This window comes from Tricharina praecox, assembly GCF_024521635.1.
Source record: "Tricharina praecox strain CBS 144465 chromosome Unknown BZA05scaffold_7, whole genome shotgun sequence".
Classification (NCBI taxonomy): Eukaryota; Fungi; Ascomycota; class Pezizomycetes; order Pezizales; family Pyronemataceae; genus Tricharina; species Tricharina praecox.
Genome location: NW_026250409.1, coordinates 797,065 through 824,725, shown reverse-complemented (window position 1 = coordinate 824,725; position 27,661 = coordinate 797,065). Strand labels below are relative to the sequence as shown.

General features: G+C 54.1%; 11 protein-coding genes across 11 annotated transcripts; 5 read left to right on the top strand and 6 right to left on the bottom strand.

Annotated features, from left to right (window-relative positions):
- Positions 1-117: 117 nt before the first annotated feature.
- Positions 118-982, top strand: BZA05DRAFT_392571 (UreF-domain-containing protein). Its single transcript, XM_051483118.1, has one exon. The coding sequence runs from the start codon at positions 242-244 to the stop codon at positions 956-958; it is 717 nt and encodes a 238-aa protein (XP_051341232.1). The 5' UTR covers positions 118-241; the 3' UTR covers positions 959-982.
- Positions 983-2,831, bottom strand: BZA05DRAFT_392570 (uncharacterized protein). Its single transcript, XM_051483117.1, has 5 exons — positions 2,548-2,831; positions 2,389-2,456; positions 1,795-2,323; positions 1,303-1,732; positions 983-1,244 (listed from the first exon to the last, which is right to left on the bottom strand). Exons 1-5 carry the CDS (start codon positions 2,625-2,627, stop codon positions 1,182-1,184), a joined length of 1,170 nt encoding a protein of 389 aa, XP_051341231.1. The 5' UTR covers positions 2,628-2,831; the 3' UTR covers positions 983-1,181.
- A 321-nt stretch (positions 2,832-3,152) lies between these two features.
- BZA05DRAFT_392568 (Peroxin-3) lies at positions 3,153-5,357 on the bottom strand. Its single transcript, XM_051483116.1, has 5 exons — positions 4,918-5,357; positions 4,471-4,859; positions 4,111-4,411; positions 3,511-4,054; positions 3,153-3,453 (listed from the first exon to the last, which is right to left on the bottom strand). The coding sequence occupies exons 1-5, from the start codon at positions 5,073-5,075 to the stop codon at positions 3,346-3,348; spliced, it is 1,500 nt and encodes a 499-aa protein (XP_051341230.1). The 5' UTR covers positions 5,076-5,357; the 3' UTR covers positions 3,153-3,345.
- A 1,294-nt stretch (positions 5,358-6,651) lies between these two features.
- Positions 6,652-7,514, top strand: BZA05DRAFT_250106 (autophagy-related protein). Its single transcript, XM_051480020.1, has 2 exons — positions 6,652-7,096; positions 7,186-7,514. The coding sequence occupies exons 1-2, from the start codon at positions 6,745-6,747 to the stop codon at positions 7,371-7,373; spliced, it is 540 nt and encodes a 179-aa protein (XP_051341229.1). The 5' UTR covers positions 6,652-6,744; the 3' UTR covers positions 7,374-7,514.
- A 117-nt stretch (positions 7,515-7,631) lies between these two features.
- Positions 7,632-8,830, bottom strand: BZA05DRAFT_250057 (TB2/DP1, HVA22 family-domain-containing protein). Its single transcript, XM_051480019.1, has 5 exons — positions 8,633-8,830; positions 8,506-8,548; positions 8,259-8,430; positions 8,062-8,184; positions 7,632-7,961 (listed from the first exon to the last, which is right to left on the bottom strand). The coding sequence occupies exons 1-5, from the start codon at positions 8,681-8,683 to the stop codon at positions 7,835-7,837; spliced, it is 516 nt and encodes a 171-aa protein (XP_051341228.1). The 5' UTR covers positions 8,684-8,830; the 3' UTR covers positions 7,632-7,834.
- Positions 8,831-10,812: 1,982 nt separating this feature from the next.
- BZA05DRAFT_443426 (RFX DNA-binding domain-containing protein) lies at positions 10,813-13,454 on the top strand (the record flags this gene model as incomplete). The annotated part of the gene is made up of 5 exons (XM_051486843.1): positions 10,813-10,849; positions 11,042-11,675; positions 11,730-11,921; positions 12,098-12,512; positions 12,561-13,454. The coding sequence occupies 5 exons, from the start codon at positions 10,813-10,815 to the stop codon at positions 13,452-13,454; spliced, it is 2,172 nt and encodes a 723-aa protein (XP_051341227.1).
- Positions 13,455-13,989: 535 nt separating this feature from the next.
- Positions 13,990-17,678, bottom strand: BZA05DRAFT_435000 (armadillo-type protein). Its single transcript, XM_051486349.1, has 6 exons — positions 17,416-17,678; positions 17,147-17,328; positions 16,596-17,082; positions 15,628-16,540; positions 14,234-15,577; positions 13,990-14,168 (listed from the first exon to the last, which is right to left on the bottom strand). Exons 1-6 carry the CDS (start codon positions 17,461-17,463, stop codon positions 14,158-14,160), a joined length of 2,985 nt encoding a protein of 994 aa, XP_051341226.1. The 5' UTR covers positions 17,464-17,678; the 3' UTR covers positions 13,990-14,157.
- A 1,399-nt stretch (positions 17,679-19,077) lies between these two features.
- BZA05DRAFT_392551 (uncharacterized protein) lies at positions 19,078-20,914 on the top strand. Its single transcript, XM_051483115.1, has 4 exons — positions 19,078-19,472; positions 19,527-20,196; positions 20,248-20,505; positions 20,565-20,914. Exons 1-4 carry the CDS (start codon positions 19,224-19,226, stop codon positions 20,762-20,764), a joined length of 1,377 nt encoding a protein of 458 aa, XP_051341225.1. The 5' UTR covers positions 19,078-19,223; the 3' UTR covers positions 20,765-20,914.
- On the bottom strand, positions 20,915-21,710 carry BZA05DRAFT_434999 (peptidyl-tRNA hydrolase; the record flags this gene model as incomplete). Its single annotated transcript, XM_051486348.1, has 3 exons — positions 20,915-21,175; positions 21,231-21,629; positions 21,690-21,710. 3 exons carry the CDS (start codon positions 21,708-21,710, stop codon positions 21,008-21,010), a joined length of 588 nt encoding a protein of 195 aa, XP_051341224.1. The 3' UTR covers positions 20,915-21,007.
- Positions 21,711-22,326: 616 nt separating this feature from the next.
- Positions 22,327-26,200, top strand: BZA05DRAFT_392546 (Sec8 exocyst complex component-specific domain-containing protein). The gene is made up of 11 exons (XM_051483114.1): positions 22,327-22,751; positions 22,818-23,019; positions 23,083-23,251; positions 23,305-23,404; positions 23,461-23,490; positions 23,547-23,614; positions 23,665-24,105; positions 24,153-24,281; positions 24,331-25,343; positions 25,397-25,630; positions 25,690-26,200. The coding sequence occupies exons 1-11, from the start codon at positions 22,613-22,615 to the stop codon at positions 26,072-26,074; spliced, it is 2,910 nt and encodes a 969-aa protein (XP_051341223.1). The 5' UTR covers positions 22,327-22,612; the 3' UTR covers positions 26,075-26,200.
- Positions 26,201-27,189, bottom strand: BZA05DRAFT_392541 (uncharacterized protein). The gene is made up of 4 exons (XM_051483113.1): positions 27,103-27,189; positions 26,605-27,000; positions 26,364-26,450; positions 26,201-26,307 (listed from the first exon to the last, which is right to left on the bottom strand). Exons 1-4 carry the CDS (start codon positions 27,115-27,117, stop codon positions 26,278-26,280), a joined length of 528 nt encoding a protein of 175 aa, XP_051341222.1. The 5' UTR covers positions 27,118-27,189; the 3' UTR covers positions 26,201-26,277.
- Between the last annotated feature and the right edge of the window lie 472 nt (positions 27,190-27,661).

The following is a 27,661-nucleotide window of genomic DNA, read 5'->3' as shown; positions in this document are numbered from 1 at the left end:
GATATCGGGTGAGTGATACCTGTGCTGCGTGGATAAGATAGGCTCGGGATGAAGTACGGTAGAAAGATAGGTGACATTCGCTTCGCGTATCAACCGAGGGACTACTACCTTGGCTATCACAGTAGAGTAACTAGTGCTTGCCTTCGCCCCCCACATCCCCACCCACCAACCCATCAAGACCGGTCGTATCTACATGTAACTCCACCCCGCCCCGCTCCCAAACCTCGATGTAACCCGCACCATGATCCCGCACACTTGGCTCCTCCTCTCGGACTCCGCACTGCCGTTGGGCTCATTCGCCTTCTCCTCGGCGCTCGAATCCTACCTCTCGCACGTGCCCAAGGCGCTCAAGCCGACCACCTCCGCGGCCACCACCGTGCTGTTAACACACTTCCTGCGGCTGAGCCTTCTCTCCACCTCCACGAGCATCCTCCCATTCGTCTCCGCGGCACACTCAGCGCCCTTGACAGCCGCCGAGCTAGACGACATCCTCGACGCCTGTACACTCTGTACCGTGGCGCGACGAGCATCAACATCGCAGGGGCGCGCGCTGCTGACGGTATACGACCGAGCGCTCGCAGGCTCCGTAACGACGGAGGCGGAGCGCGGGGTGGTGGAGGGGTACAAGCTCTCCGTCCGCCAGGGAGCCGCGAGCGGGCATTTTGGCGTTGCGTGGGGGGTGGTGTGTAGCGTGCTGCAGCTGGAGCGCGAGGAGGCGCTCTACGTGTTCATGTTTAATCATGCCAAGGCGGTGGTGAGCGCCGCTGTGCGACTGGGCTTGCTGGGTCCGTATCAGGCGCAGGCGGTGTTGGCGAGTGGCGAGGTGAGGGTGTTGGTAGAGCGGGCGGTTGCGGTGGGTGGATGCATCGCGGTCGAGGACGCGGGCCAGAGTGTGCCGGTGCTGGACCTGTATCAGGGACGGCACGAGTTGTTGTATTCGAGGGTTTTCAACTCGTGAGGGACCGAATGGCAGATAATTATTATGATGATGATGCTTGTATGTACAAAGGCATGCGAACTCAAGTGCACTATTCAAATTCATTGCGTCGTTGTTCGTAAAGAGAACCGAAGAAAACCTGTACGCCCCAAATCCAACCAGGACAAGAAGAAAGGAAAAGGAAAAGGAAATGAAATGCAGACGCTACACTCGAAACGACCTCGCACAATTCCTCGGCATCCCTTTACGGAAGAATGTTCCTAAGTTGGTTCTTCTGGTCGGCCGTGAGTGATGTCGGGAATTGAATCTACGCAGAGAGCCGTCAGTCTCCATCTACAACTTGGAGGAATTATCCGACAACTTACATCGACCTTGACGACCATATTACCCCGCTGCGATGGATCCTTCGGCAGCACCATTCCGAGTGACGGGTAAGTCTCCGACCAGTTCGGGGGTGTAGGTCCGGTATGAGAGACCATCAGGTTCTTTCCGTCAATCGTCTTGATGGGTCGTTTCCAACCCGTGAGCGCCTCCTTCAGCGAGATCTGAAGCGTAGCGACGAGGTCATCTCCCTTCCTCTCAAAGGTTTCGTGTGGTTTCTCGGTGACGACGAAGTGTATATCCTGCTTAGTACCCTCAATCTCGTCGCCGATTCCCGGGAACTTGAACTTCGAGCCTGCTTTGAGACCGGGCTTGACGTAAATGTCGAGTTCCTTGTCTTCGCGGTGGATCTTGCCGTCGCGGTCAAACGTCTTGCGCTTGACTTTGAGCTTCTTCTTAGCACCGGAGTATAGACTGCCGTACACATTAGCATCGCCATCACAATCACAAACAGCACCGGCAACAGGGAAACCTACTCCTCGAGCGAGAATGTGATCGGCCTCTCGATGACGGTCGCTTCGGCCGGTGGCTTCCTAACCCCATTCGACCTATTGGCGCCACTGCTGCCGGTTCCCCCAAACGAGTTGCTTCCTCCAAACGAGTTGTTTCCGCCAAAGGACCTGCTTCCGCCGAACGACCTGCCGCCACCGCCGCCCAGAGGACTGCCACCAAAGAACCGGCTAAAGTCCTCCTCGCCGTCGAACCCGCCCATCTTCGCAAAGTTGGCAAAGATGTTATCCGGGTCGCCGGGCATGAACCCGAAGTCTCCACCCTGTCCCGACGAAGACGAGAACCTAAAGCTCTGTCCGCCATCCCCTCTGCCAAAGCCGGGGTAAGTACCCGACCTGCCGAAGCCGCCGCCAGGGAACCCGCCCGCTCCTGCCCCGCCCCCGTCGGAACCGGGTGGTGGCGCGGTTCCCCCACGCAGAAGGAACTCGAGCCCGTACTGGTCGTATATCTTGCGCTTTTCGGGATCGGAGAGGATTTCGTATGCTTGTGACACATCTGTTCGGCGACCTTCGTCAGCTCCAGCTCCACGTTATAGCTCCGAGCTATTGCGAATAACCCACCCTTGAACTTTTCCGAGGCGTTTGGGTTGTCCTTGTTCTTGTCCGGATGGTATTTCAGAGCTCCTTTCCTTCACGTTCGTGGGGTCGTTAGCTTGCTTGTCGTGCTGCGTGCTGCGGTCACACGACCCTTCGCACCTCGCACCCCGCCTGGGAACTTACCGGTACGCCTTCTTGATCTCGTCGACGGTGGCATCGGCTTTGATACCGAGCGTGTCGTAAAGTTTCGTTTCTTTGACCATCGTTTGTTGTTGTTCTGCTCTCTGTTTGTCGTGTTGTTTTGTGTTTGTGTGTTGAATGGAAGAAAAGTTGAAATGTTTGGTGTTGGTGTCGGGGTTGAATGTGAGTGTGGGTATGCGTGCGTGCGTGTGTTGAAGTGCAAGTAGTAGCAGCAAGCGATCAAGGGTGCTTAAGTTGTGCGGTGTGGCGTGGGTGCGGTGTGGTGGAGCAGGATAGAAGCTTGTAGAAGATGCCGCTGGGGTGAGGGTGACGTAGTACTCGGACCAGACTGGGTTCACCCAGCCACAGCAATGATCTCCCTACGAACTCTATGTACCGAGTGTGTTTCGAGACGTAGGGTACATAGCCCGAGAACGAGCGAGATGAGATCCGTCCGGCTAAGTCAAGATGTCAAACGAGTTTCTGGAAACAGCTGGGAAGATCTAGAGCTTGCTAGCTCTTCGTTACGAAGCTGGCGTCGGAAGTGAAGACGATAAGGTAATTTACGTTGAAACCTCATACAATATCACTCTGACAGGTGGTCATCTCTCCACTTTTGATTGTCTGCTTTGAATTATATTCCAATGATTAAAACAAAAAAAACAAAGCTTTGCATTATATTTCCCGCTGTCACTCGGGAAACCAAGTACCTCCCAGTCTAATATGCGAAATACCGGACGCCCTGGCCCGTGTCAGAGACGTTCAGGCCCATCTTTCATCTAGGTACTCTATCGTTTCAATCTAAGAGGACATCTGCTCCAACTCCTGTGCCTGTGCCGCCGCAAATTCAAAATTCGAAGAGTAAACCAACGCACTGAATCCCTCCAACTGTGTTCCCTTCTCCATGGCCTGCACAAGCAAGGTCAGTCAGTGGCATATCTTCGTACGTTCGGATGCGCTACTTACAGCCAGATACTCATTTCCAGCACCGCTACCGATGTCATGTGCTTGTCTCGCCAGCACCGCAAGAACACTGGCAAACTTTGTAGCAGCAGAATCCTCGACGACAGGCGTAATCCTGGGCATAACACTGGCATCACTCTCTTCATCCGCGGTGCCCGGAGCAGTATGAGCACGCATCACGGTGGCAGCCTTCGACACAAAAGCGAGGTTAGCAAGCTTGCCATCGATGAGCATCTCGAAGCCGACGGCTAGCATGTGTGCCAGCACGGTCGACGCCATGGGCGACTCCAACAGATCTGAGGTTTCGTCGAGTAATCTTCGCAGTTTCGGGGACGGTGTCTGTGGGCCTGCGTCTGGCGGGGCTGTGCCGGACTCGGCGAGGACGGTCGGTTCTTCGCTGCGGGGAGGGAGGAGGAAGGCCAGCCAGGCGATTTCGTCGGGGCTGCTGGAGGTCGCCTCGCCGGGTGCCGGTGTCTCCACGATGCGTCGGACTTCCATTGCGAGCTCGCGGAATCGGCCAAGGGTTATCGTGTCGCGCGGGGTGAGTCTGTGCACGGTTGTGAGTTTACTGGGCATGGCGGGGTGGAGAGATAGCTCACTCACGGTCCAAAGATCTCTTTTGTGGCAGCCTCTACACGTGCGCAGAGAATTCGCCATCCGCGGTGAAGTAGCCACCATGAGAAGGTAAGGTATTGCTGGTTCGTTTCGATGTCGATGCCGCCGACGGTGGCGGCAGTGTCTTTATCGTGCGCCTCGAGTCGGATAGTGGGGTCATTGTCGCTGCGCTCGGCGAGAGAGATCACAGAAGAGAGGTAATTCTTGCGGCCAAGGAGGTTAAGTTGTACGCGTGTAAGAAGCGTCAATAGCGAGAGCGTGTAGAGCAGTGTAAACGACCGGGTGAGAGCTATCGCACGACTACGTCAGCGCGATGCTTTCATCGTGACAGGATCGAGGAATGCTGACAGCTGATCTTGATCTCATCCCACAGCTGCAGTTTCGTCTTGCGCTGGACCTTCTCGGCCGGCGCCGCAGAACCTCCTTCCCCGGCATCGCGCCCAGGAACCGCGGAGAACGTCTCGGATGCGAACGACTGTAGCGACTGATTATCGTCTTCCTTCATGGACGCGACCACGGGCGCCGTAGCGGTGGAAGGTGCGAGCCCCGCATCAGACGCCACATCTATCGTTGACACTGCCGTACTCTTTGCGATCCGCGCCGCCTTCTTCTGTTGTAGCTCATGCGTTAGGGATTCCACGGGGAGATCCTTGACTATGTTTTCCGTCGCGGTGGGGAGCAGCGCTTGAACGGTGTATGTACAGTCTTCCTGGTTCTGTTGGAAGCGTCGGTTGATGCTGCGACGGGTCAGCGCGCGTTTGCCGGCGGAGGAGTCAAGGCACAACAGAGCCATACTTTTCCTTAGCTACTCGCTCGCTCATCATGCGGTTCCGCGCTTCGGAGAGCTTGTTGCCGACATATTGCACGGCTATGTATCCCGCGCCGACAAGGCCAAAGCCCACGGCTAGGTTCCTACGGTTGCGGTTGACGAAGTTGCGCGTTGCCTGGAACATGGTGGCGGCTTCGACGCGATGGCTGGGTGACAATTGAGATTCGATTCGATCGGTGATTTGCTGCTAACGATGGGAGGTGGTTGTGATGGTCAGGAACACGATGGCATGGTGCTTCGGAGGGCCAGAGAGGGAGATTGTGGACGAGTTGCTGTCGAAGGTGTTGATTGGAGCTGAGATGTCTCTGGTGGTGACTCGCTCTCAGCTAGATACGGACTCGACTGGCTCGCACGAGCAGAGGCGCTGGTTCGCTCTTCCTCGGTACGATGGCTTCTCGGCTGCATCTCTGCCATGACCGCAACCAACGTTAACTGTGGCTTTACTTTCCCCACAGTCGCTCGGCAAGAAACGCTCACCTTAGGCTTGACTCCCGTCTGCCTCGAGAATACTCTACACGCGTGCCGTCAGCGTCTATAGCTAGTATCACCTTGATCGATATCGTCAATTGAAGGTGTGGCCACTGCTACCAGCAACGCGACAGACATGTGACAGTCCAGCCCGTCGTCTAACCATCTCGGGTGCCTCGTAAATTGGATAGTATTCCAAGACGATTGCATCTATTTTGTCCGGCTGGAATATTTGGTTGATGCGAACTTTCCGGCATGATCCTCACGCCATTATCGCGATGCCGAACCAGCCAGCCTGATCACCAAACGAACACTCGGCCCGAACCGTACACCACCTGGTTTCACAACCGGACTGGGCCGACAGCCCGTCCGTAGTAAAACAATCCCGCTTTCCCCGCCTTTCTGCCGACTCCTCGTCGTGTGGTAGCGTGCGTCTCGTGCTGACAGTCAGAGCCCACGGTCAACAGTCCTACATCCGGAAGATCCCCGATCCGCGATGCAGAACCAAATACATGCATACCTCCACCGCCCGAGCTTTCGAACCTGATTCTACCCACAGAAGGCCTGAGCGAAGCCACACAAACCACATTTTTATCCAAATTCCCATGGTGCAAATATCTTCATCCCCTCCAGGGTTTTCGCCCTTTCTCCAGCCCTATCGAAGTATGCACATCTACTCTATCTATCCACATACCCACCCTCCAGCAGAGCCCCACTCCATGCAACCCCAGACCACACTTCCCCTTCCCCGCTTATCGGCTGCACTAACCTCCCTTCCGCACTCTAACCCCTAAGCTTGCTTCTCATCTCTTCAGGGCCGCCCGCAGGCCGCACATAAGCTCTGAAAAATTCAAATTTTCCCTGTGTGCATCCAGTTACCGCGTGCATCTGTCTGTGCCTGAGAGAGAGGAAAAATCGCTCTTGATCGTAAAAGTACTGTAGCAGCTTGGTTGAAAGATAGAAAAAAAAGGTGGCCGTGAGAACACGAGATCATGGGTAGCAACGGCACATCCTCCCTGAACAGGGGGCAGGCGCGGGGAGGTCCAGTTACGTACGCCCATATAGGTTGATAGAAGGAACGCTACCCCTCCTCCTCCTCCTCTTGCTCTTGCTCCTGCTCCTCCTCTCCCGAACCTCATCACCTCATTCCTCTACCACAATACACGGCATCTACATACACATCGCACGAACCGTCCGAGATCCTTGAACAAATAACCGGGCTCGCACCAATCAAACTCCGCACGCCCGCCGCCGCTCGCAACACCCGTGATCCCTCCGCGAACCCGGCGAACATCCGACTCCCCGCCCCGACACACATTCCATTCATGGATCCGCCGCCAGTGTTCACGCTCGCTTTGCTCTCGGACTCGTCGCACCTGCCAGACCTTCTGCGGGGGATCCTGCACACGATCTTCTTCCACCGGTTTTTCTCGTCATTCCGGCCGTTTACGCGGGACCTGTTAGACATAACGTTGCCGAGCTTCAACGATCCGGCGCTCGACACTGTGATCGAGAGCCGGCTGCGGACGCTCGAGGGCGACACCGCGCCGCCACAGGTCGCCGTCTGCTTCTACGAGAAGAAGGCGCGTAAGGCTTCCTGGTTTGCAAAAGAGGAAAAGGTCTGCTGGGAACAGTGGGTCATCAATATCACGCTTGTCGCGCCCAGGACCGAGGCTGGTATGTGATCCTTTTTGAGAGCTGCGCTGGCGGCGCCGCGACGAGAATGGGTTGGCCGACCGAGACTGACTGGAATGCCCGACGTACAGAGAGGGCCCACGCAAGGAGACAGATCGAGGATCAGCTGCAGGCTACGATACTCAAGATCATCGCCGTGGCGAGTGCGGAGAAGAATCATGTTCCGCCGATCACGACAAACGATGCGAACCCGTTTCCGTACACGATAGCGCTGCTGCCGAAGGGAGAGACGTGGGGAACACGGATGGGCATCTTCTGAGATGGCGCGGTGGAAGGGAACGGGGAGGGACAGATAATGAGCGGGGATAGATTCATGATTGCGGTGTTCCGGCGTTGAACCTAAAATATTACTATTGCATGTTTCCTTTTTCTTCTTGTTTTGGGGCCGTTACATTTTCTTCTTTCTTTTTTTCCGATTTGTGTCTGTAGCTTTATACCTATTCTCCATTTATCTCACTTGTAGACATCTACGATATATCTCAACCTCTCCCCATGGTGCGTCAGTCTCCAGACAGCCGGTGTTCTGTATATTCGCTATTCAATGCAGGTACAGGCCAACGGAAATAAAGAAAAAAGACAACCCGAAGGAAAACTAGGAATCCCTTCGTCACAAATGAAATCCGATTTCCCTTTACGCCCTTGCACGCACACACACTACCACTACTACAACTTCAAACTTCGACTCGTCGAAACTTTAAACGTGACGGCAGCGGAAGCAGTTTACAAGCTCTTGTCACCACCGAGGGAGTCAACCTTAGCACGGAGACCGGCAGAGGCAGAGTGGGCGGAGCTGAACTGCTTGGCGAGCAGAGGCTTGAGGAACGAAGTGAAGACCACCTGAGCACCGCTAAAACACGCAAAAACAACCAGGGTTAGCGATCAAGATCGGCAAAAAATCGCGGGATGATGTCAACGATGACACCATACACGGAGATGGCAACACATACCTGAACTGGGGAAGTCCCAACCAGAGGACGAGGACGAACTTGAAGGCGTAGTAGAAGGGAAGCCAGTAAGTGACGGAGACCGCGGACTCAATCAAGCTGAGGAACGCGAAAACGATCCAGTACCTGTTGTCGCACCCCATTGTGGTCAGTAAAAGGCACGAAATGATGGTTACACAATGCCGAGGGACACAACATACGTAAGCCATTGAGCGTCATCGGTTCTAGACACGGTGAACAGAGCGTTGAAGGAGTAGTAGCCGGGGATAACGAATCCAGCGAGGTTGGTGAAGAATTGTCCGCCATAATTGAGGAAGATCAGGAAGAAGTAGAAGAAACTGACTCCTCCGACGACGTATACTTTAGGGACACCTGTTGGATGTCAGCATTGTCGCTACTATCGCTATCGGTCGGGGGGAAGCAAGGAGCAGGGAAAAGGACACATACCAGTCTGCTTCTCGAGGTTGTTGAGAGCGGGGTATTTGGAGAGCTGTTGTTTCCGACCCACGAATCAGTACGAAAAATTCGATAAAGCACCAGCGACGACGACGACGGTTTTTTCTTTTTTGCTTACCTCTTTGTCGAGCTGGGAGACCATATTCTGCGCCTTATCCTGGTACGACATCGTGTAGGTTGGTGGGTTATGTGTGAGGGTGAGAATGAGGGTGTTGGTAGAAGATTTAGAAGAAGACAGGAGGAAGTCTTTGGGATATATTGAAGATGTGTAGGTGGCAGTTGAAGGTTGTGGAGTGGTTGGTTGGTTCGACTTGTATGTTGCGTGTGTGGTAGACTTTTGGAGGGGGCTGGTGGAGTTTTGAACGGTTGGCTTGATTGGGGAAGGGGGGGATAGAATAGATGCCGATGGAAGGAAGGATTTGTTGACTTTTTGTGCTGCAGAATTGACGTGGATGTGTAAGTAGAAAAAAGCTCAAATCCTGATCCGGGTTGGCAATTGGCGGAGCGACGAGGCAGAGGGGAGAAAGGCCGCAGTGTCGAGGGGGCTTGGCAGGACTTTACTCACTCCAGATAGACCTGCCTGCTGCTGCCACTCTACGGTATCGGCGCTACGTCAGCACCGCATCGATGGCGGCGATGGGTCGAAACTCGGTTTGTTTCCCTGCCGCCGCGGCTGAGGATCTGATCTCCGGACTCCACACGCACACGCACACGCATGTGCAAGAGGCTGGCCTTCATTCTCCTTGATGGGATATCTGGTGTGAGTGGGCGTGGCTGTGCGTGTGTGCGTCTGCGTGTGCTTTCGTGAAGGATCCGAAGCATCGATGTCATATCTCGTGACCCTGTTTACCCAGAGATCTCTGTCCGCCGCAAAACAGACGGACGACGCAGCGACGCTTGCTCGCGTGGATGAAAGTTGAAACCCCCACTTGCGGGTGTGCTAATTATAGTCATGCCAGTTCGTTTATAGACTTGTCACCTTCTGTTTGGGCCTTGGCCCGTGAGGCGTGAGGAGTTGAGATACCGTTTAATTCCATTCGGGTTATGTAAGCGGGGTACATACTACATGTGCCAATGGTGCCGGGGATGAAGGAGTAACGTCATAATCTTCAGCTCGCAACTACTCGGTCACCAAGAAGCAGGAAAGAGCCCGAGATGAGGTCGAGGGTTAGCGAGTCCACCGAGGACCTTGTCTTCAGGATGAACGTAGCATGAGCTGGTGTCCTCTCGAGTTGACGGCCAGCTGCAAGAAGTAGCTAAGCAGGCGGATGGGATCAGACTGGCCCACGGGTGGGTAGATACATAGCGCGTCGCGTTCTGTGGCTTGCTCGGCATCTCACCAGAATTCATCTAGGCCGAATCCCGGCCTGAGGTCGGACAGCAGTTACTATCAGTATACACACTGGACATCCGGCACTCTATTCTAATTGACTCTCAGGTCGGGAGGGAGAGAACATCAACTTACCTATAGTTGATACAGCCTGAATGGACCATGGCAGCCCTATACCCGACTCTTCCCCTTCGAGTCGACGTCCGAGTCCCTAGCGATTGGAGTTGAGCATCGAATCACCCCCCGTGACATTGGAGTGATTTTACATGTTTGAGTAATGTTGAAACCATCCCCTAGCCAGGTCTGTTGCAGACGGTGATTCTTCCGCTGGGCGGAGTATCTTCATCTGTTGGTTTCCCTCGAATGGAGGCTCTTCTTGGCTCCATAGGGCCTTCTCGTCACGATCACATGATGCGGCTCTGTTCCGGCGTTGCCATCACATCCTTCCCCAGCGGGTCGCTCCCAACCTAAACCACAACACAAACCCCCTTGACCCGCACGCCGCTGGTTGCCTCCGCAACTCGATCACCAGCGAAAACAGCGCCAACACCAATCCGACGGAACACTCTCCACTCAACTCCGCCGTCGAGAAACGGACACAGAAAGAGAAAGAGAGAAAAGACGACAGGCGCGCGGTTCATACTTCTTCGAGCAAAAATTAAAGCGAAGACCGGTTCCGACGCGAAAACGTGAGCGAGAGAGAAAAAAGAATAAAAAAGCCCCCTCAAAAAAACCCTGTGAAGGCTCAGACCGAATCAGAATACAGAGAATCTAGTGGTGTTGTTCGGTCTGCTTTCGGTGGAGGTTGTTTACGTATCTCTCACTCTCGTTCGACCCATCGACTCTTCTTCGTCCTGAGTCGAACAAACCAACGCCGCCGCTCGACTGGACTCTCCGTCGCTGGCCTCGCTACTCGACCTCGCGACAATAACAACGACGCGACAACAGCGACGGCAACCACAACAGCCATGAATGAAGCTCCGCCCCCTGTAACGCCGTCAAAAGGTACGTAAATTAATTGATCTCTATCATTATTTGGTCTTCACGAGGAAGAACGGGGGGAAAAGAATGAATGAGAAAGGTGGAGAGTGGATACTGTGTGTGTTGCGTGTGCTGCGTGTGTGCGTGTGCGTGTATATGGTTGCGATGGATGCAACCGTTGTTGAGTTGAAGCAACCTGAAGCTCACCTCCCATAGCAACAAAGCGAGAGCCACAGCAACGGTCACGTTCTCGCTCAGTCATATCGATCTCGACTCCAACCAAGAACAAGAACAACCGTCCCAACTCCGTCGCTCAGTACTCACCGGAGAGTCACCCGACCACTGACCCCTCCTTGTTGGCCCTGACACAACAACAAGTCTCCGCCGACCCGAAACCAGCAACACCGCCATCGGCTGCCATTGAAGACTCCTTGCCTGATCGTCCGAAATTCGCTCCTCCACCTGGATTCCCTATCGATCCGGCTTTGGGCAGTGCATCTCCGGCGCCTGCCGAATACAGGCCCTTCAAGCCTTCTGATGTCGAAGTCCCATCGTCACCCCCGGCAATAGAGGATCTGCCTCAGTTGCAGGATGCACCAGTTCTGGAAGAGGAAGAGGAAGCTGCCGAAGATGATGTAGCCATTGCGGCTGATGACGAACCTGCTGCTGGCAATAGTAGTGGTCGGCCCAAAAAGAGGTCCTCCTCGAGTGCCGAAGACAATGATGCCGAACTTCGTCGTCTAGCCAACGAAAATTCCAATGTCGAACTGAGCGAACTGGCTCGTCGAGTAAGAAATGAGGAAAACTCACCTTCCGCCGAAAAGACCAGACAGGTTTACGGTCTTGGTTGGTATGTTGACCACCGCTATGGTAGATGTTCACTCGACTGACCGACCGACTTTAGGTTGATGCACCACTGCGAGAGGGTCCCCGACACTTCTGTTGCAGTCCCTCGTAACCGCGTGTACGCGCGCTATGTCACGGTATGCGCCAATGAGAAGATCAAGCCCTTGAACCCAGCGTCTTTTGGCAAGTTGGTTCGACTGCTGTATCCGGAGATTAAGACTCGCCGGCTCGGTGTCCGGGGCCAGTCCAAGTACCACTATTGTGGTATTCGACTTTCCGGAGAACACTCATCCCCCAATGCTTCCCACGGTCCAGGTTCCGCTTCGGGATCGGAACCACCCGCGCATGCGGCTGGGGATGATCATGTGCAAGTCTTTATCCCTCTACATCCCTTCGGCACCACTTGCTGACTCTGCATCGACATAGTTCCAGTAACCGCATCGGTAACCGCACGACCGCTCCCATCGGTACTTTCGGCCCTCCAGCTACACCCCCCAAGCCTCCACAGGAAACACCGTTGTCGAATTTCATGCGTGAGGACCTTTATTTTTTGCGCCACGATGATTTTGATAGCCTCACGTCCCCGCAAGACATGTTTCACATTCCCGCAATCAGTCCATACCTTCCTTTGGGAACCGACCGAGATGTTGCTGCCACTTTGACAGCCATATATCGTTCGCACTGCACTTCGCTGGTGGAATGTGTCCGATACATGCGCTTGAAGCAATTCCACCAGTTGTTCGTCTCATTCCATGGTACATTGACGGTACCGGTCCAAAAGCTGTTGGCCGCGCCTTCGCTGGCCCCTTGGATCCGGGAAGCCGATTGGGCCATGTACAAGGTACATATAATGGAAGTTTCGCTGTCATTCCTGCTCACAAAGATTTAGGAAATGATCCGGCTCCTCTCGCCGCTGGCGCTGCAAGTTGTGCCCTCGTTTGTTTTGTCGGCTTTGCGTCAGTTGTCCACCAATCTTGCTCTCCACATCTCGGCCACCTTCTCGGCCTGCTCCCAGCACGTGATCCAAGCAAAGTTGGCTCCAGCCACTATATTTGCGACACTGCTGGACCGTCTCCTGAGGGTCAACGATGCTGCGCATGCCGCAGCAAGATTCCTTGGAAACCCACCGGACCGTGAGCAGATGATTAAGGATTGGCATTCGTTCGTCAACCCTCAGATGATCATCAACCGGGAATTACCCTGCTATGCTCCACTCATTAAGCAGATCCTGAGCACGGAGATCTCCACGCTGCTGCAGCCAACGCCACCACACTTCCCGAGTGAAGGCCTCTCTGCTCTCGGCCTTGAAGGCGGTAGCGGAGGCGAAGACGGAGCGACCACGGAGAGTGTCTTGGACAAATGGACCAACTTCCTGACCAAACTACCTCAGCGCTTCGACGCCAAGTCTCCGCGGTACTTCAACATGTGTCTCGGCGCAGTCGCCTCGGCCGCTCTGCGGGATTTGACCACCAACGGCGCGATCTCGTTCGGCAGCTGGTGGGTCGTCCGCTGCTGGATCGATGAGTGGATGGGATGGCAAGCGGAGCGAGGCGGCTTCCTTAATCATGGAGTCGTCCAAAACACCCTGCCTTCGCCAACGAACGGATGCACGCGAGAAGGAGGCGATAGGACGTCGGCCATGAGCGACATCATGGATACTACCGAGGATCTGGCACAAGACGACAGTGGAGTTTCGCTGCGCGAGGAACACATCCATCTCCTGGAAGATGTCGGAGACGATCGCGATAACAGGATGGTTCCCGTTAGCTTTGGGGCGAAATGATGGCCGGACGGACGGACGAATATACGAAAGAAAAATACCATTGGTGGAGGTGTACGTTTACGTTAGTGTGCAGACTGGGAGCATTTTTTGCTTGCTTTCCTTGGTTTGCGGATTTCATTGCGGTGGTGATGCTGATTTTCCCTTCAGTTCAGTTTCTTGTGGACTTTTTTTTGATGCTGATTTCTAGTTTCTAGTCGTTTTTCTTTTCTCTTCTCTTTCCATACCTGCTTCTGACTCCTTTCTAGCTTCTTACCTACCTTGTTGGGTCTTTACTTTTACTTTGGGGGTTTCTAGTTTCTGTCCGTGGGAGGGGAGGGGAGGACTATGATATTTTTTTCTGTGGACGATTGTGGACGGACAATGGTTGATTTTGTTTTCTACGGGGCGGGGGGGATTGGACGGATTTGCGTTTTGATGAACACTGGAGTCATGTGGGGTGTTTTTTCTCTCCTTTTCTTCTGGAATTTGAGCATGTACACTACATTACCTTCTTGAAGGAAATTTTTTAGTATGATACACTTCTTGATTGATGTTTCATGAGGGAGTCGTGAAGATACAATGTAGTGATGAAAGAGAACAAAAACGACGGTTATGGCTGCCAATCTACACTGCAAGAAAAAAAAAAGAAAAAAAGAAGAAAAGACATACCCTAAACTCCCCTGGCGCTCCATTTCCCGCACGCAGCTGGTATTCATTCACTCACTCACGAAGCATCTACGCATTAAAGGTTAGCGATATCCCCAATCTCAGTCATTGGGAAAAGGGAGCAGCAAACATACAAGCAAACTCGGTCCCCCTAGCCCTAAGCCAAAACTCCTTCGCGACCTGATTCGTCCCGCTCTTCCCGCGCAGCGTCATGATCTTCTCAACGAACAGCCTCTTATCTCTCTCGCCGACATTCTCGGTCGGAAACCCTTGTGGTTTCAAGGCTTCAGTCAGCCACATCTTCGACCGCACCTGGCGCGCGACCAGCTTTCGCAGCGGTTCCGCCAAAACCTCGATCTCGCTGCGGGAGCAGCCGCCGCCAATCGCCCAGCACAGCTTTGTGGCGAGCGTGGGCCCGCAGGCGGCAATGATCTCGTCGGAGGCCGGCGAGGCGAGGGACAGGAACGCCGACCAGAAGGCGGCGGCCGCCTTCTTGACGAAGGCTTCGCGGACGGTGAGCGAGTCCAGGGTGAACACGAAGAGGGCTTCGAGGTGGGCGTGGGGTTGGTAGGAGCAGAGGACGTGGGCGTAGCGGCGCAGGAGACGCGACATGAAATCGGCCACGCTCTGCGCAATTTCCGGCTCCGTTTGCGGGTCACCGATGCGGAGCACGAGGTTGATTATGAATTGGAGCAGCTGCAGCACTTGCGTGACGATGTCGGCGCTGCTAGAGGTCGAGTGCGAGGATATGAGTGTTCCTGCGGTGGACAGGATCGTTTCCGTTCGCGCACAGTGCTCCAGGAGGAAGTCGGTTACTCTCTCTGGCGGGAAGACGAAGAGCCCTGGCGTTGTCTCGGCGAAGCCGGTTTTGAAGACCGCACAGGCGGCGTCAACCATTTCGCCGTCACCGTTGAAGGTGCTGCATAGCATCCGGACCAGATTTATGATCTTTCCTTGGAGGGAGCCCCCGGACGAGGCTTCCCAGAAGGATGGTGGCTGTGGACCCTCCTCTTCGCTGAGGTCGACCGGGAGGTCATCGGGTGCTTGTAGCCCCTTTCCTATGGAGACTAGACAGCGCAGTGCCAGCAGGCCCGTTTCTTTTGCTTCTTCCTCTTGACCTTGGCCTTGTCGTAGGAGGACTATAGACTTCCCCGCATCCTTCTCCACGTAGCCCATGAGCTCTGATATCGGACTGAACTTTTGCTCCTCTGAAGGGAGGGCCTGGATCACGTATGAGATCGCGCAAAGCACTTTCTCTTTGGCGAGATCATCGGCGTTAGGGCTGGCTGCGAAGATCTCATACTGGCGGAGGAATGCTGATAGCTCGCCGGTCAGCGTGCTGCGGCACGAAGAGCAGAGAGAAGATATCGATCTGGAGGCATTCCTAGCCAGAACAGGTGTCGAGAGACACGTGAAAAGGAAGTTGAGTGCTGGCGGAAGGTAGCTTGGCTGTCTCTCAAAGAACGGTGCATATGAACCTGCACATCGTCAGTTGTGTGTGCCTTATTTGCTACTAGAAATAATATACCTATCAAATTCACCGATGTCGTTCGAGCCTTAAGCGGAATCTCGGCTCCGGGGTCTACCAGCATCGAAAACACATTGCTTCCAAACAACCGCTCCATGTAAACATCCTCGTATGGTTCATCACCAAGCAGATCACTCAGGGCGTTCAGACAGAACAGACTAGCTTCGATCTCTTCCCACGAAGCACTGCCCCCCGGAGCGAGTGCGTTGACGACCTGATCGACAAGTTGCAGAAACAGCGGCGGCCCAAGCAAGCCATACGCTGATTCCACAAAGTCGGCTGCGTCCTTGCGGTAACTCATGAATCCCTCCATTTGGTCCTTCGTCCACGTCTGCAACTCCTGCATGTTGGGGATGCGTATTTTCTTCCAAAACTCTTCGACCGCGCGCTTGACCTCCTTGTGGCAATCCTCAATCCACGGCTCGTCCGAATCATCTTCCCCCTCATTATCGACCAAAAACTCCACCAGACTACTCCAGAACTCGAAGGTACTGCCGGAAACTTCATCTTCCACCTGTGGGTACCCTGGAATATTCAGGATTCCGTGTAGCATCTCGATCATTGCCCTCCCGGGCGGGGTGTTTAGACTCTTTGCCAGTTTCTGAACCGTTGCTTCGGCGAATGTGACCAGTAGTCGAGCAAACTGGATGGATCCCCAATCAGTATCGCCAGATAGCAGTAACTCGTAGCGTTCCACTGCCCACGGCGAGATGAGGATGTTGGCTAGAGTCAATTTGTCTTCCGCCGTCAAGAAAGAAAATGAGAGTGACAGGATGTCAATGACCACGTCGCATGCGGCCTCGAACATGTCTTCGCTAGCTAGCCAGTGTATGGCCGTATGTGTGAGTGTCCGCAGCAGCGGGAATTCGACACGGAAGTCTATAAATGCGCGCAGAGAGTATAACACCCAACTCTAGACCTTCATTCAGAATGTTTCTTTGCGCACAGAGAGAGAAAGCTGTATTCACCTGGAATGCCTTCAATCCGCCATCCACAATCCGCGGATCAAAGCTGTCGGGAATGTTTCCCGCGCCGTTTGGCATGTTGATGGCATTCTTGATCAGCACTACTGCCTCCGCCTCGTTGTCCTGGATCTTGACGCAATAGTGATGGTTCTTGATATTTTTCGTATCCACCTTACCAACTTCTTCCACCAATATTGTTGTGAACCAGAGCGCAGCGAGTTTCGCAGCCGGATTCATGGTGCCCAACAGGTGGGACGACGGGGGCATGTCGACAAACTCTCTCTCGAGGCCTGCACGGCCGGCCGCAAGGCAGCAGATAACATGGCGAACGCAGTTTGGCCACGATTCTGCGAAGCGGACAAAGAAGACCACCAGTGTAGAGCAGAGCTTTTTGATGACGAGCGGCGGCGCGCCTTCGTTGACTACTCGAACGAGCCAGCCGATAAGTCTTGTGCAGAGCACGGGGACATCGTCTTCTGACACCGATTCCCTGTGACTATCCATCAGCACTCGGCCAGGCGCAAAACTTCCAGTATCCGAACGAACGAACCTACCAATCGGAATTTAGTTTGACGGTGAATGTAAGGGCTCCAAAGAACCGCACATGCTGGTCCTGCCGCTCCAGTAAGTGGTCCGCAAGCTGCCAGCCTTCGGGTGACCGCTGGACCTCCTGTAGGATATCTTGTATTCGCGAAAGCTCTTCCGGCGAGCCGGGTTGGAAGAGACGATGGATGAGCTATGCAATCGGTATTGTGTCAGTGACTGTATCCCGCAGAGGCGAACACCATTGGCCCCAAGACTCCCATGGGATATTAGATCTCACTGTGACAACATCGTCCAAGCTATTTGGATGCGTGATTGCGGTGGCCATCGGGAATGCTGGCTTCTGCTGTGGTACGGAAAGACGGACACTAGTAGAGTGAGAAGAGGTGTTGCAACGCAAGGTATTAGATTTTGCGTTTGACGGCGGTCATTTCCAAGCTCGCTTGTTGCTTGTGGTTGTGGAAGTTTGCCGAAAGTCTGGAGTGATCTGTTGGTATGACGCGCTTTCACGGGTGAGTGAACGAGAGGTGGGGGGTCGAATTGGTGGGGCTACAGGGAAAAGCGGCTCTAGGGTACGTGCCATTTCATTATCCATGGAGTTCTAGAAAACAGAGTTCCTTCCTGCGTATTTTTGGGTCGGTTCTCTCCCAAGGCTGCATATGGAAGTTATGCAGCCAAGCAGAGGTGGTGGTTGCATTGCTTTTTCTCTCAACGACATCCCCCGACAGAGTAACCATCAATCAAACATCAACGGCTACGTTTCGGCAGGACCACGATAGGACCACGGTCCAACGAACCAACGACACCGCTCTGCCAAATGTGAGGACGCCGGGAGAGAGGGCTGTCGTGCGGGTGAAGAACCGGATGGGTCCACAGTTATCCAGAACTCGTCGATGGACCAGTCCAGAAGCTTCGCCTTATAGGATTGTCGAGAGCTTCGTCGGAATTGTCGAGAGTTTCGTCGGCACTGCAACAGATACAATAGCCAGCTTGTTCGATAACTACCGGCGAGAGCACAGTTCATCGCATCCAGCCCTTGTATCCGTTAGATCTCGACGGTTTCGCATTATCTCTCCTCGGCCAGTTCTGCCAAAGATTGCTGATGGCCGGACGATCCCCAATTCCCCGCTGCCTTATCAAGAGCCTGGGGATGCTGATGCATTCGGACCGGTCTGGTGTTGCCTCACCCAACGACCCGCAAAGGCTACATACTCTACGTTTCGTCTTCGCGACGCCTCGGGCCGAACAGAATGACCATTCCCGGAGTTTATGTATCCGGAACACTAGCGCGCTTCCTTGCCAATCTAGTGCGACGGCTTGCCTATCGAGTTGTACTCTACTGTAGACATCTACGAGTTGCAGTGAATACACAAGGAGCACCGGCATTTCGAGCCTCACATGCCTACTCTAACAACTCTCGCCGCTTCGCCGGCTGCCAGCCACACGCGGACTCGCCACAGCATAAGAATTAGCTTACGAGTAAATAACGGAAGGAATGTTATGCTGTACCGCTGGAGAATGCGAATAATGTGTGTAGATTCTGATGGTCGAGCTGTGTTTCGTTGGTTACACGAGTTCGGAGATCGCATTCTCCGACATCCGGCAGATCTGCATGGACCCCACATGCGGATGGACGCATCGAAAACACGATCATCTTCATCAATGAGAATGGTCTCAATGATGGAGGCTCGAGATGCGGTCAACGTTAGGTCCATAGATTCACATGCGCACCTACCGACAACCAGGACCAGATGCACATTTTGTCTAGTCAGCATTCCGGCTCAAGCGGCGTGTTTTTTGTCTGCTAAATTCGGGAAGCCGGGGAGGTACGTAAGTATGCAAATTCCGTCCCATCTTGCCGGCTATGACCCTGCAATTGCATTTATCATAAATGGACAAGAATTCCCCCCTGGGAATAGGTTGCTTGTTGGCGCCCGGACACCACCACGACCACCACGACCACCACCATCACCATCACCATCACGTCAGTCCCTCGTTCCACCACACCGCACAACCTGTGACGGCATCCGTCACCTGCAACCTTCCGGAGGCACACTTACCGCCCGAAACGTAACTTTGAGCTACGCGATGGTACGGGAAAGCTTAACGGCGGCGGCTGGCCGGGTTGCGTTGTTGCTACTTGTTGCCGGCGGAAAGGTTGTTTCGGCCCATGATCACGATGGAAGCGACGTTCCGGAGGGCGAGGTTGTAAGCCCTGAACCGCTCGACTCGATCCTCTGGTGGCATATTTGCACAATGATCGTGGCGTTTGGTATTCTGTTCCCCATCGGAATGGTGTTGGGCATCGTGCGCTCGAGGTGGCATGTTCCGGTTCAGGTTTTATACCCCAGCTATACTGCGCGAGTGTCCGACGACGGCTAATAGTACTAGGTCGTAGCTACGGTTGTGGCCACCACGGGCTGGTTCCTCGGACATGCTCACAAGGGACGGCAGTTCTCGCACAATATTCATGCCACCTTCGCGCCGGTGTTGATGATGATGCTGGTTACGCAAATCGGACTCGGCATTTATCTGAAGCTACATCTCGAGCGTGGGATCCACGGACGAATCCGACGGGTTGCCGTGGTACTCCACGGTATCGTGGGGAAAGCTATGCCCGTGATGAGCTGGATCCAGATGCTATTTGGCGGCATAACTGCGCTGGGCTTCTGTCGTGCGGACCATCTAGGCCAGTGCCTTGCCCACTTCATCATGGGATCGTCTTTTATCGCGTACGGAATCATCCTGACGATGATGTTGCTGGTCGGTCAGGGATGGCTTCGACGGTCGGGGCGGTCCCAGGAGTTTTGGGACTCGTTGGTGATTTCGATTTGGGGTTGTATCAATACGTTCACCGAGCATCGGTGGGGTACTGGGTGGAACCATAGTGATATTCAGCACACTTCAATGGGGGTCGTGTGGTGGTGTGCTGGACTCCTCGGGCTATGGCTCTCCAGGAGCAAAGATGGTCAGCCGAGACGAAATGTCATTCCAGCCATAGTAATCTTTTTGACTGGCTGGGCAATGTCCGGCCATGCCCAACATCTTCCACTCTCAACTAGTAGGTACCTCTCGCCCAGTTCGAAAGATACCTAGCTGACCGAACTTCTAGTGGTTCACGCTGTGTTTGGCTACACCCTGATGGCCGCCGGAGCCTCCCGTGTAATTGAGATCTGCTTCGTGCTTCAGGATAAACCCACTCGTGACGAGCCATCCTCCTTCCAGCATCTCACACCGTTCCTGCTCTTCGCTTCCGGGTTCATCTTTATGTCGGCGACGGAAGAACAGTTGGCCTTGATTGACAGTGTTGGCATCGATCACGTTTCGTACCTCCTGGTGCTCTACAGTTTGGCGTTCTTGTTGTACTTGCGTATGCCACCCAACCACCCCAGTTCCGGAGAGTTACATGCTAACTACTTACTCCTCCAGTCGTTCAAGTCCTGCTTCACATCTTCGTCGCCAACGCCCCCGAGGCGAAGCCGGCGTACAATCCCATCTCCCTCGAGAACGGACATTCCAGAGAAGCAGAAGAGCAGCGTGCACGGGAGACAGACGAATTTGAGCTCGCGGGGCTCATTACCGACGATGAAGACGCGGACTCGGACAGCGACGGTCCAAGAAAGCCGTAGGTCTGTAGATTGCTAGAGGATATACCTGGAGTTGGGGAGTCATTTCGAACCATATTCTCTTTTCCATTATTATTGTTTTTCATCATTATCGTCCACGAGCTTAAGACTAGAGACGAACGAGCACCAGTGTACTCTAATAGATATACATAACGACTGAATTAACCCCAACGCCTGTTCATGCCCTCTAATCCAAGGATATATAATGTACATGCAAATGATTCGCACAAAACGGGTATGCATCGGTTATGGGAGCTTTGATAACTGCTTCAGATGCACCACAACCTTATCCAAGCTCTGCTTCTCCAACACGTCCCGTTCGTAAGATGTGAACTTCCCCAGAACATATTTCGCAACGGTATCGCTATCCCTACTCTCCGGCCTGCCAATGCCCACACCTAGCCGCATGAAATCCTGCCGCAAAATCAGTTCCATCTTCCATCTAGCCAGACCAGACATATATACATACCTTAGTATTCAACGTGGCAATAATCGACGTGATGCCATTATGGCCCTGGGGGCTGCCCGTCTTCTTGAGCTTAACCTGACCGAGCGGCTTCTCGAGCTCATCATGGAGGACAACTAGCAGCGCCCTTTCCTGCTCGTCGGGCAGCAACTCCTTCAGAAACGTCTGCCACGCGGACTTGACCGGCTTCCCGGAGAGGTTCATGTACGATTGCGACTGGAAAAGCGTGTAGGGGCTCGTGGTGGAATCGTAGAGCGGCCGCGACACCAGCCCGCCAGAGAATTGTCGCTCTGAAGAGAGTGGAGGGAATGAGAGTGAGCTCTGTAACAGCTCGAGAATGCTGTGCCCGGCGGAGTGCCGCGTGTTGCGGTATGCGCTGCCGGGGTTGCCGATCGAGCATACCTAAGGTGGGACGGACCCGCGTCAGTTCGTGTAGCCCACACCCGACACAGGGAGACTTACCAGAAGCTTTCGTGGTGACATTTCTGCTGCTGCTGCTGCTGGGGTTCCGTGCCGAGCGCGCGCGGGAGCGGGTGAGTGAGAATCGGCGGAAGAATCCAGCGTATGTACCGAGTATCGAAGTTTTGCAAGCGAGTGAGTGGGACAGGGATTAGTTAATTAATCCACGCTGGTGGATGGGTGCGTGGGAGCTGTGCTGTGCTTTGCTGTGCTTGCTTTTGTGAGGGTTTTGGGCCAACTCTCAGGAGCGGGAGCTTGAGTTAAATACATACTACTCAACTCAGAGACCGACCGTACATAAGCTCGACTCAGCCATCTTACTATCTACCGCACCGCATTGAACGACTCAACTCGATCGATTACACGCACGACCTCGACTAACAGTGACTCACGACCGACGACCGCTATATTTGGATTTCCCATCTGCGCCGCGATAGAATCCCAACCCACGCACGCACGCACGTACGCACGAGATGAGCGCAGGATCGCGACCGGGCGGGGGAGGAGGTGGAGGAGGAGGCGGAGCATACGGCAACAGCTATGCGAGCTACGGCGGCGGCAGCTCCGGGGGTAACGCACGGGGGGGAGGAGTCGGCGGAGGCGGCGGCGGCGGAGGGGGGGGAGCGGGAGGGGCAGGATACGCAGGGTACCAACGCGGGCCGCCGCCGCAACCACGCGAACCCGACGCGAACTACCAAGCCTACGGGAACGTGCGAGAAAAGAGTCGGGAGCGGCCCGATGGCATGCAGCAGCGGAGTAAATCTGGGCGGAATGGGGCGCCCGCCGCCGCCGGAGGCTACGGGCCCGGGACGAAGAAGCTGGATGGTATGATGATGATGATGCTGAGGCGGGAACGATTGATGCGCGGGGGGAAATGCTGAAGGCGAACAGATATCCTTCGCGTCATTGAGCGGGATTGGGACTTCATGAAGGACGAGGAGTGCGTGCCCGTCAAGATTGCGCTGCAATTGATGGATACCAGCTCCTTGGGAATGGCGCGCAAGTACCCGGATTTCAAGGAGACGCATCAGGATCTCCAGTATGCGCTCCAGGCCATTGTAAACGGTACGGAGAAGGTCTATCATTGATTGAGTGAGCATCACCACATATCTAATTCTCTGACAAAAACAGATCATCACCAGGGGTTCAATAGCTCCATTGGAGCTTTCCACAACATCATGCGTAGTATAACTACCTCGCAGACGAAAATTAGAGATTTGAGAGAGTCGTTAATAAAAGCGAAGGGTGATCTTTCGACGAGTAAGCCGGAGGTGAAGAACATGGTTGATAACTCACAGAAATACGATGCCATGCTCCAAACTCTACACTCCATGTTCGTGATCCGTCCGTACCTTTGCCCAAGAACGAAAAGGAACTGGCTGACTGGTGGTTGAAGAGAGCAACTTCAGCTCGTTCCAGACAAGTTGGAGGCGAGGATATCCGAGAAGAAGTTTCTGAGTGCTGTAGAACTTCTGGACGATGCGCTCAAGAGGATTCGGCAGGATGACATGATGGAGATCGGGGCGCTGTCGGACCTGAGGGCCTACCTGGGCAGTCAAGAATCGGTAAATAAACCAGTCGCCACAGTGAAAATAGCTTCGTCTAATAGTGGCATCAGTCTCTGGCAGATATCCTGGTGGAGGAATTGCACAATCATCTCTATCTCAAATCGCTTTACTGCAACGACAGGTGGAAAGCATATTCCGCCACGAAAGACGGTTAGATGCATTGATCGTGCCGCGTGCTCGTATCACACAGCTGATGGGAAACACAGGCTCCGGTGCGAATGGCAGTGCTGCAAGCGGTAACTTTATCCTCTCCGACGGGATATGGATGTCAACCATGCTGACTTGTCTCAAGCCTACAGCTCAGTGAGTGGCGTCAGGGCTCTGCACAAATTTCTCGACAGCAGTGATTTCACCCAGCCTGTAAGTTTGCCGACTCACCCCACCACTGGCCATATTCCTGACGTATCCAGATGGTAGAAGACGTCAGCACGAACAAAAGTCCAGAGGCAGATAGCTTGTGCTATATCCGGCTGCTTCTGGAATCGCTACACAACCTCGGCCATCTTCCGAATGCTATAGCAACTGTCAACCAGCGGCTTCCAGTTGAACTCTTTAAGCTCGTCGATAAGACCAATACCGAAGTCGACCAAAGACACCCGAGCTCCCTGACTGGCGTGACTCGGGGATACCATGGCAAGACTGTGGATCTGGGATTGAAGGAGAATGATGTCCGAGTCACCATCATCCATGACTTGCTGTGCACACTATATTCCAAGTTTGAAGCTGTGATGGAGGGATATCGGATCATCTACGACGTGGTGAGAGGGATAACCAAACGTGGGGACTCACTGCAAGAGGCGGAAACGTGGAAGCATGGGTTCGTTGAAGTCTGGCAGCTGGTCCAGAGCGAGGTAATGGTCCTTTTATTGCGCTTCTGAATTTCTCCTAACTGGTGTAGATGCGGTCCTTACTACACGATTACTTGACCCAGAGCGACAGCCGCAGCGCTCAGCATACCGCACCAAAGGGCCTGCACAATGCGATCAGCAACATCGTATCAGGCAAAGTGCCCCGAGACAAGAACAAGGTGGGACTTTCCCGCTGGTAGCTCCATTGGCAATCGCTAACGTGAACAGATCATTTTCAAACTCTCGAACACGGATGTCACCACATCGAGTGATCTAAAACAGGATCAAGAAGATTTACAACAGATCCTGAAAGCGTCTGTGCCTGGTCTAGTATCCGAGTCGCTACGGCCTGCGGTCTCCTCGTCGGACAACAATAATGCTTCCGACGGCGCGGCTACAGGCCATAAGCTGCTCATTGAGCCCAGCGTTTTTAATATCGGCTTACTGCTTCCGCCATCACTCGCTTTCCTCAATCGAATCAAGGAGATTGTGCCTCAAGGATCTGGCATTGTCCTCAGCACACTACCCTCGTTCCTAGACGACTTCCTAGTCAACGTATTCTATCCGTCGCTCGAGGATACCATCCGAGATCTATTCAACCAAACGACCGGCGACATCGATGCATCCCATGAAGACATCAACTGGGCAAGCATATCGCAGAAGCCCGTCATGCGTGGCACAGTAGCATTCTTGGAGCTCATCACGGCATTCTGCAAGATGCTTAACACGATCCCACCGGACCAGGCATTCGGGCAACTCACCATTGATCTACTGACTTCGTACTACGATAAATGCTACGAATGGTACAAGGAGCTCGTCTCTCGCCACGCCGGCTCGGACCCAAACAGCTTCAAGGCCAGTGCGCGGTGGGCTCAGGGGGGTCCTATCCATTCCGCGATCGGGGATGTGTGGAAGTGGGAGGATGAAACGGCACCTGTGGACCTCCTCCGGAAAGAAACGGACTTGCAACTCGCCGAACAAGCGAAGAGCAAGATCACTGCGCACGACCTGATCACGGACCGGAAGGTTATCAAATCCCTGTGCATACTGTGCACCAGCATGAAGTGGCTCGCCAGCAAGGTGATACAGCTACGCCACATCGAGGATCCGGGGAACTTCTCGAGGAACGATGGCGGTGGCTCCGGACGCCTCCGCCGTAGGTGGACACTGATTGATTCTATCAGGGTTCAGCATGATGAGGATAAACCCATCTGTCTTCCCATGACGGCGGAGACGGTCAGGTTCGTCACCCTCCCCTACCCCCAAAGACATGCGTGAAATTGACTTGAGATAGTGCATTCGACGGTGTTGTTTCCTCCTTCCAAGAACTGGCCTCGATAGTGCTATACACACTCCACGCTGAAGTCCGCTGCCGCGTGATCTACCATCTCGACAAGTGCATTACGCAAGGCAACTACTGTCTTGACAACCCAGTTACCGCACCCGACGCAAACGCATTGACGCTGAACACGGATCTGGTGTGGTTCGACGAGGACATTTCGAATGCCTTGCCGCAGCGGGAAACGACGTAAGTAGCATTCCGAGTGGGTCGACGAGAATATATTCTAACGTTCGTTCGTTTCGCAGATTCATCGAGCGCGGCCTCGGCGCGTTGATGGACCACATCCTCGTCTCGCAAGCCAGCGCGATCAAGATCCTGAACCAGGACGGAGTCGACCGCATGCAGCGCAACATCCTCGTGCTGCAGCAGAACCTGAAGAACATCGACGTCTCGGTGGATCTGGGCCGCGCCTCGAGGTTCTACTCGCTCTACGGCGGAGGAATGAAAGACCTCATTGCCAGTGCCAAGGCTGGGAAGTTGGAGTTTACCTACGATGAGTTGAAGGTCATCGTCGAATTGTACTTCTCCGAGGCGATGAATAACCGCCGCGAGTCTTCTTCGGCTCTGCAGGCGAGGAGGTCGTTGAATGAGAACTTGTTGGCTTTGTCGGAGATCATGTGGTCATTGTAGGGCGGAGGAAATTGTGGTTTCTTTTGTGTTTTTTTTTTTTTGTTTTATAGCAAGCGATCATACAATAGTTCACGAGGTGGATTTGATGGACCAAAGTTTTATCAACTGAAATAAATTCTATCGACAACACCAGTCTGCTATTCGCCTTCGCCTCGAGTTTTATGAAAGATTTACTTTGATACAAGGGTTTGCGCATGCTCCTCTTACAAGAGAGAGAGATCGCCGAATTTCTCCTGCAACGGGGGGTCAATTCCGTATCAAAGGGAGCAGTGGGGCGGTGATTGCGGACCTTGTATCCAGGCGGCATCCACCGGCCCTTGGTAACCATCTGCTCGGTCCGGACGTCGATGTCGGGACGGGCCTTAGCAATGTCGTCCTATTGGTCACCGGGACATCAGCATCCGTCTTCAATTCACCAAAAAGCGGGGTTCGGCCGGAAGGTCGGAAAGAGCAGGATCCGGCTCCCCCCAGGGATCCCGCTCCCTTCCCCCAACCAATCCCATCCTCCCGACGGATCTCTCGATACATACCACAGTCAACTCATCGAACGAGCGAGCCTCGGAAATGTTCTTGAGGGTCATGCTCAGATCCTGCAGCTCAGCATCGACCTTGCCCTTAGTAGTCTCGGCGTTCTTGACGGCGGCAGCCTCGAACGTTTCGATGGCGGCGAGGGTCTTGGATACATCGTAGGTCTTGGGCTTGAAGGCCTTATAGGCGGCCTCGATCTCGTCGATCACGGCCTGGTTCTTGAGCACGGAGCGGTAGTGGGCGAAGTCGACCTCGCGCGGCGTGTCGTGCAGGACGACAACCTTGCGGCGGGCATCCTCGTTGCGCTTCTTGAAGGCTTGCAGGGACGCGGCCGTCTGACCTTTAAGGCCGAGGCTGCTGGTGATTTTGGCCCATTCAATCTTGAGGGCGGCGCTTCGCTGTGGGGGCGAGACGGTGAGGAATTGTGGTTAGCCGGGCCGATGATGAGGAGGAGGGGTGGGGGACGAGGGGCTGCGGGGCTGCGGGGATGGGTGGATTACTGCTGGAGCGGACATTGTGGATGGGGGTTGTTGCAGAGGGGAGTGGGTGGACGGAACGGTGACGGGTGCGGTGGGGAGTGAAGCCTGGTTCCCGACGACTGGGAATGTTTCGGCTCTGACCTGCCAAGACTGCCACTTACCCGCATCTATCACGTGTAGCACGAATAATCACTCGAATTTGGGCTCCGAGGAATACATTATACGGTGATCTTGAAGAATTTCCGCAGACTCTCATGTATTGCTATGATCCGGCTAGTTCACATGAAATCGATAACCAAACAAGAATTCCCGCAAGCATGTATCGGTCGAGTCAACTCCAAGTCCCAGGGATAGGATAGGGCAAGTAGAGTATCGACCTTCAGCTTTTCAAAGTCCAAACGGATCATCTGCGGGCAGAGCCGTGCATGCGGCTGATACTGACAGTCGTCGAACCGGATAGGTATCGATGCAAATGGATTATTCTGCAGCTGCCCACTAGGCACTGCAAGCTTAGGTTTCGATGATGAATGACCGGTCACAATATGCTGACGATTCGTGGATATTCCAAATCAGCCCACAA

Coding starts and splice junctions, on each gene's coding strand:
- BZA05DRAFT_392571 (XM_051483118.1), top strand. CDS start 242: ATGATCCCGCACACTTGGCTCCTCCTCTCGGACTCCGCACTGCCGTTG.
- BZA05DRAFT_392570 (XM_051483117.1), bottom strand. CDS start 2,627: ATGGTCAAAGAAACGAAACTTTACGACACGCTCGGTATCAAAGCCGAT. Junction 1,733..1,794: donor ATCACATTCTCGCTCGAGGA/GTAGGTTTCCCT, acceptor TGTGTACGGCAG/TCTATACTCCGGTGCTAAGA. Junction 1,245..1,302: donor ATATGGTCGTCAAGGTCGAT/GTAAGTTGTCGG, acceptor CTCTCTGCGTAG/ATTCAATTCCCGACATCACT.
- BZA05DRAFT_392568 (XM_051483116.1), bottom strand. CDS start 5,075: ATGTTCCAGGCAACGCGCAACTTCGTCAACCGCAACCGTAGGAACCTA. Junction 4,055..4,110: donor ACAAAAGAGATCTTTGGACC/GTGAGTGAGCTA, acceptor AACCGTGCACAG/ACTCACCCCGCGCGACACGA. Junction 3,454..3,510: donor CTGGAAATGAGTATCTGGCT/GTAAGTAGCGCA, acceptor TTGCTTGTGCAG/GCCATGGAGAAGGGAACACA.
- BZA05DRAFT_250106 (XM_051480020.1), top strand. CDS start 6,745: ATGGATCCGCCGCCAGTGTTCACGCTCGCTTTGCTCTCGGACTCGTCG. Junction 7,097..7,185: donor CGCGCCCAGGACCGAGGCTG/GTATGTGATCCT, acceptor CCCGACGTACAG/AGAGGGCCCACGCAAGGAGA.
- BZA05DRAFT_250057 (XM_051480019.1), bottom strand. CDS start 8,683: ATGTCGTACCAGGATAAGGCGCAGAATATGGTCTCCCAGCTCGACAAA. Junction 8,431..8,505: donor CAACCTCGAGAAGCAGACTG/GTATGTGTCCTT, acceptor GACATCCAACAG/GTGTCCCTAAAGTATACGTC. Junction 7,962..8,061: donor TTGGGACTTCCCCAGTTCAG/GTATGTGTTGCC, acceptor TGCGTGTTTTAG/CGGTGCTCAGGTGGTCTTCA.
- BZA05DRAFT_435000 (XM_051486349.1), bottom strand. CDS start 17,463: ATGGCCACCGCAATCACGCATCCAAATAGCTTGGACGATGTTGTCACA. Junction 17,083..17,146: donor GTCAAACTAAATTCCGATTG/GTAGGTTCGTTC, acceptor GGATAGTCACAG/GGAATCGGTGTCAGAAGACG. Junction 15,578..15,627: donor GACATCGGTGAATTTGATAG/GTATATTATTTC, acceptor GACGATGTGCAG/GTTCATATGCACCGTTCTTT.
- BZA05DRAFT_392551 (XM_051483115.1), top strand. CDS start 19,224: ATGGTACGGGAAAGCTTAACGGCGGCGGCTGGCCGGGTTGCGTTGTTG. Junction 19,473..19,526: donor GGTGGCATGTTCCGGTTCAG/GTTTTATACCCC, acceptor TAATAGTACTAG/GTCGTAGCTACGGTTGTGGC. Junction 20,506..20,564: donor GGCGTTCTTGTTGTACTTGC/GTATGCCACCCA, acceptor TTACTCCTCCAG/TCGTTCAAGTCCTGCTTCAC.
- BZA05DRAFT_392546 (XM_051483114.1), top strand. CDS start 22,613: ATGAAGGACGAGGAGTGCGTGCCCGTCAAGATTGCGCTGCAATTGATG. Junction 24,106..24,152: donor GGCAGCTGGTCCAGAGCGAG/GTAATGGTCCTT, acceptor TAACTGGTGTAG/ATGCGGTCCTTACTACACGA. Junction 25,344..25,396: donor ATGACGGCGGAGACGGTCAG/GTTCGTCACCCT, acceptor GACTTGAGATAG/TGCATTCGACGGTGTTGTTT.
- BZA05DRAFT_392541 (XM_051483113.1), bottom strand. Junction 26,451..26,604: donor CGTTCGATGAGTTGACTGTG/GTATGTATCGAG, acceptor GGTGACCAATAG/GACGACATTGCTAAGGCCCG. Junction 26,308..26,363: donor GGATGCCGCCTGGATACAAG/GTCCGCAATCAC, acceptor CCCCCGTTGCAG/GAGAAATTCGGCGATCTCTC.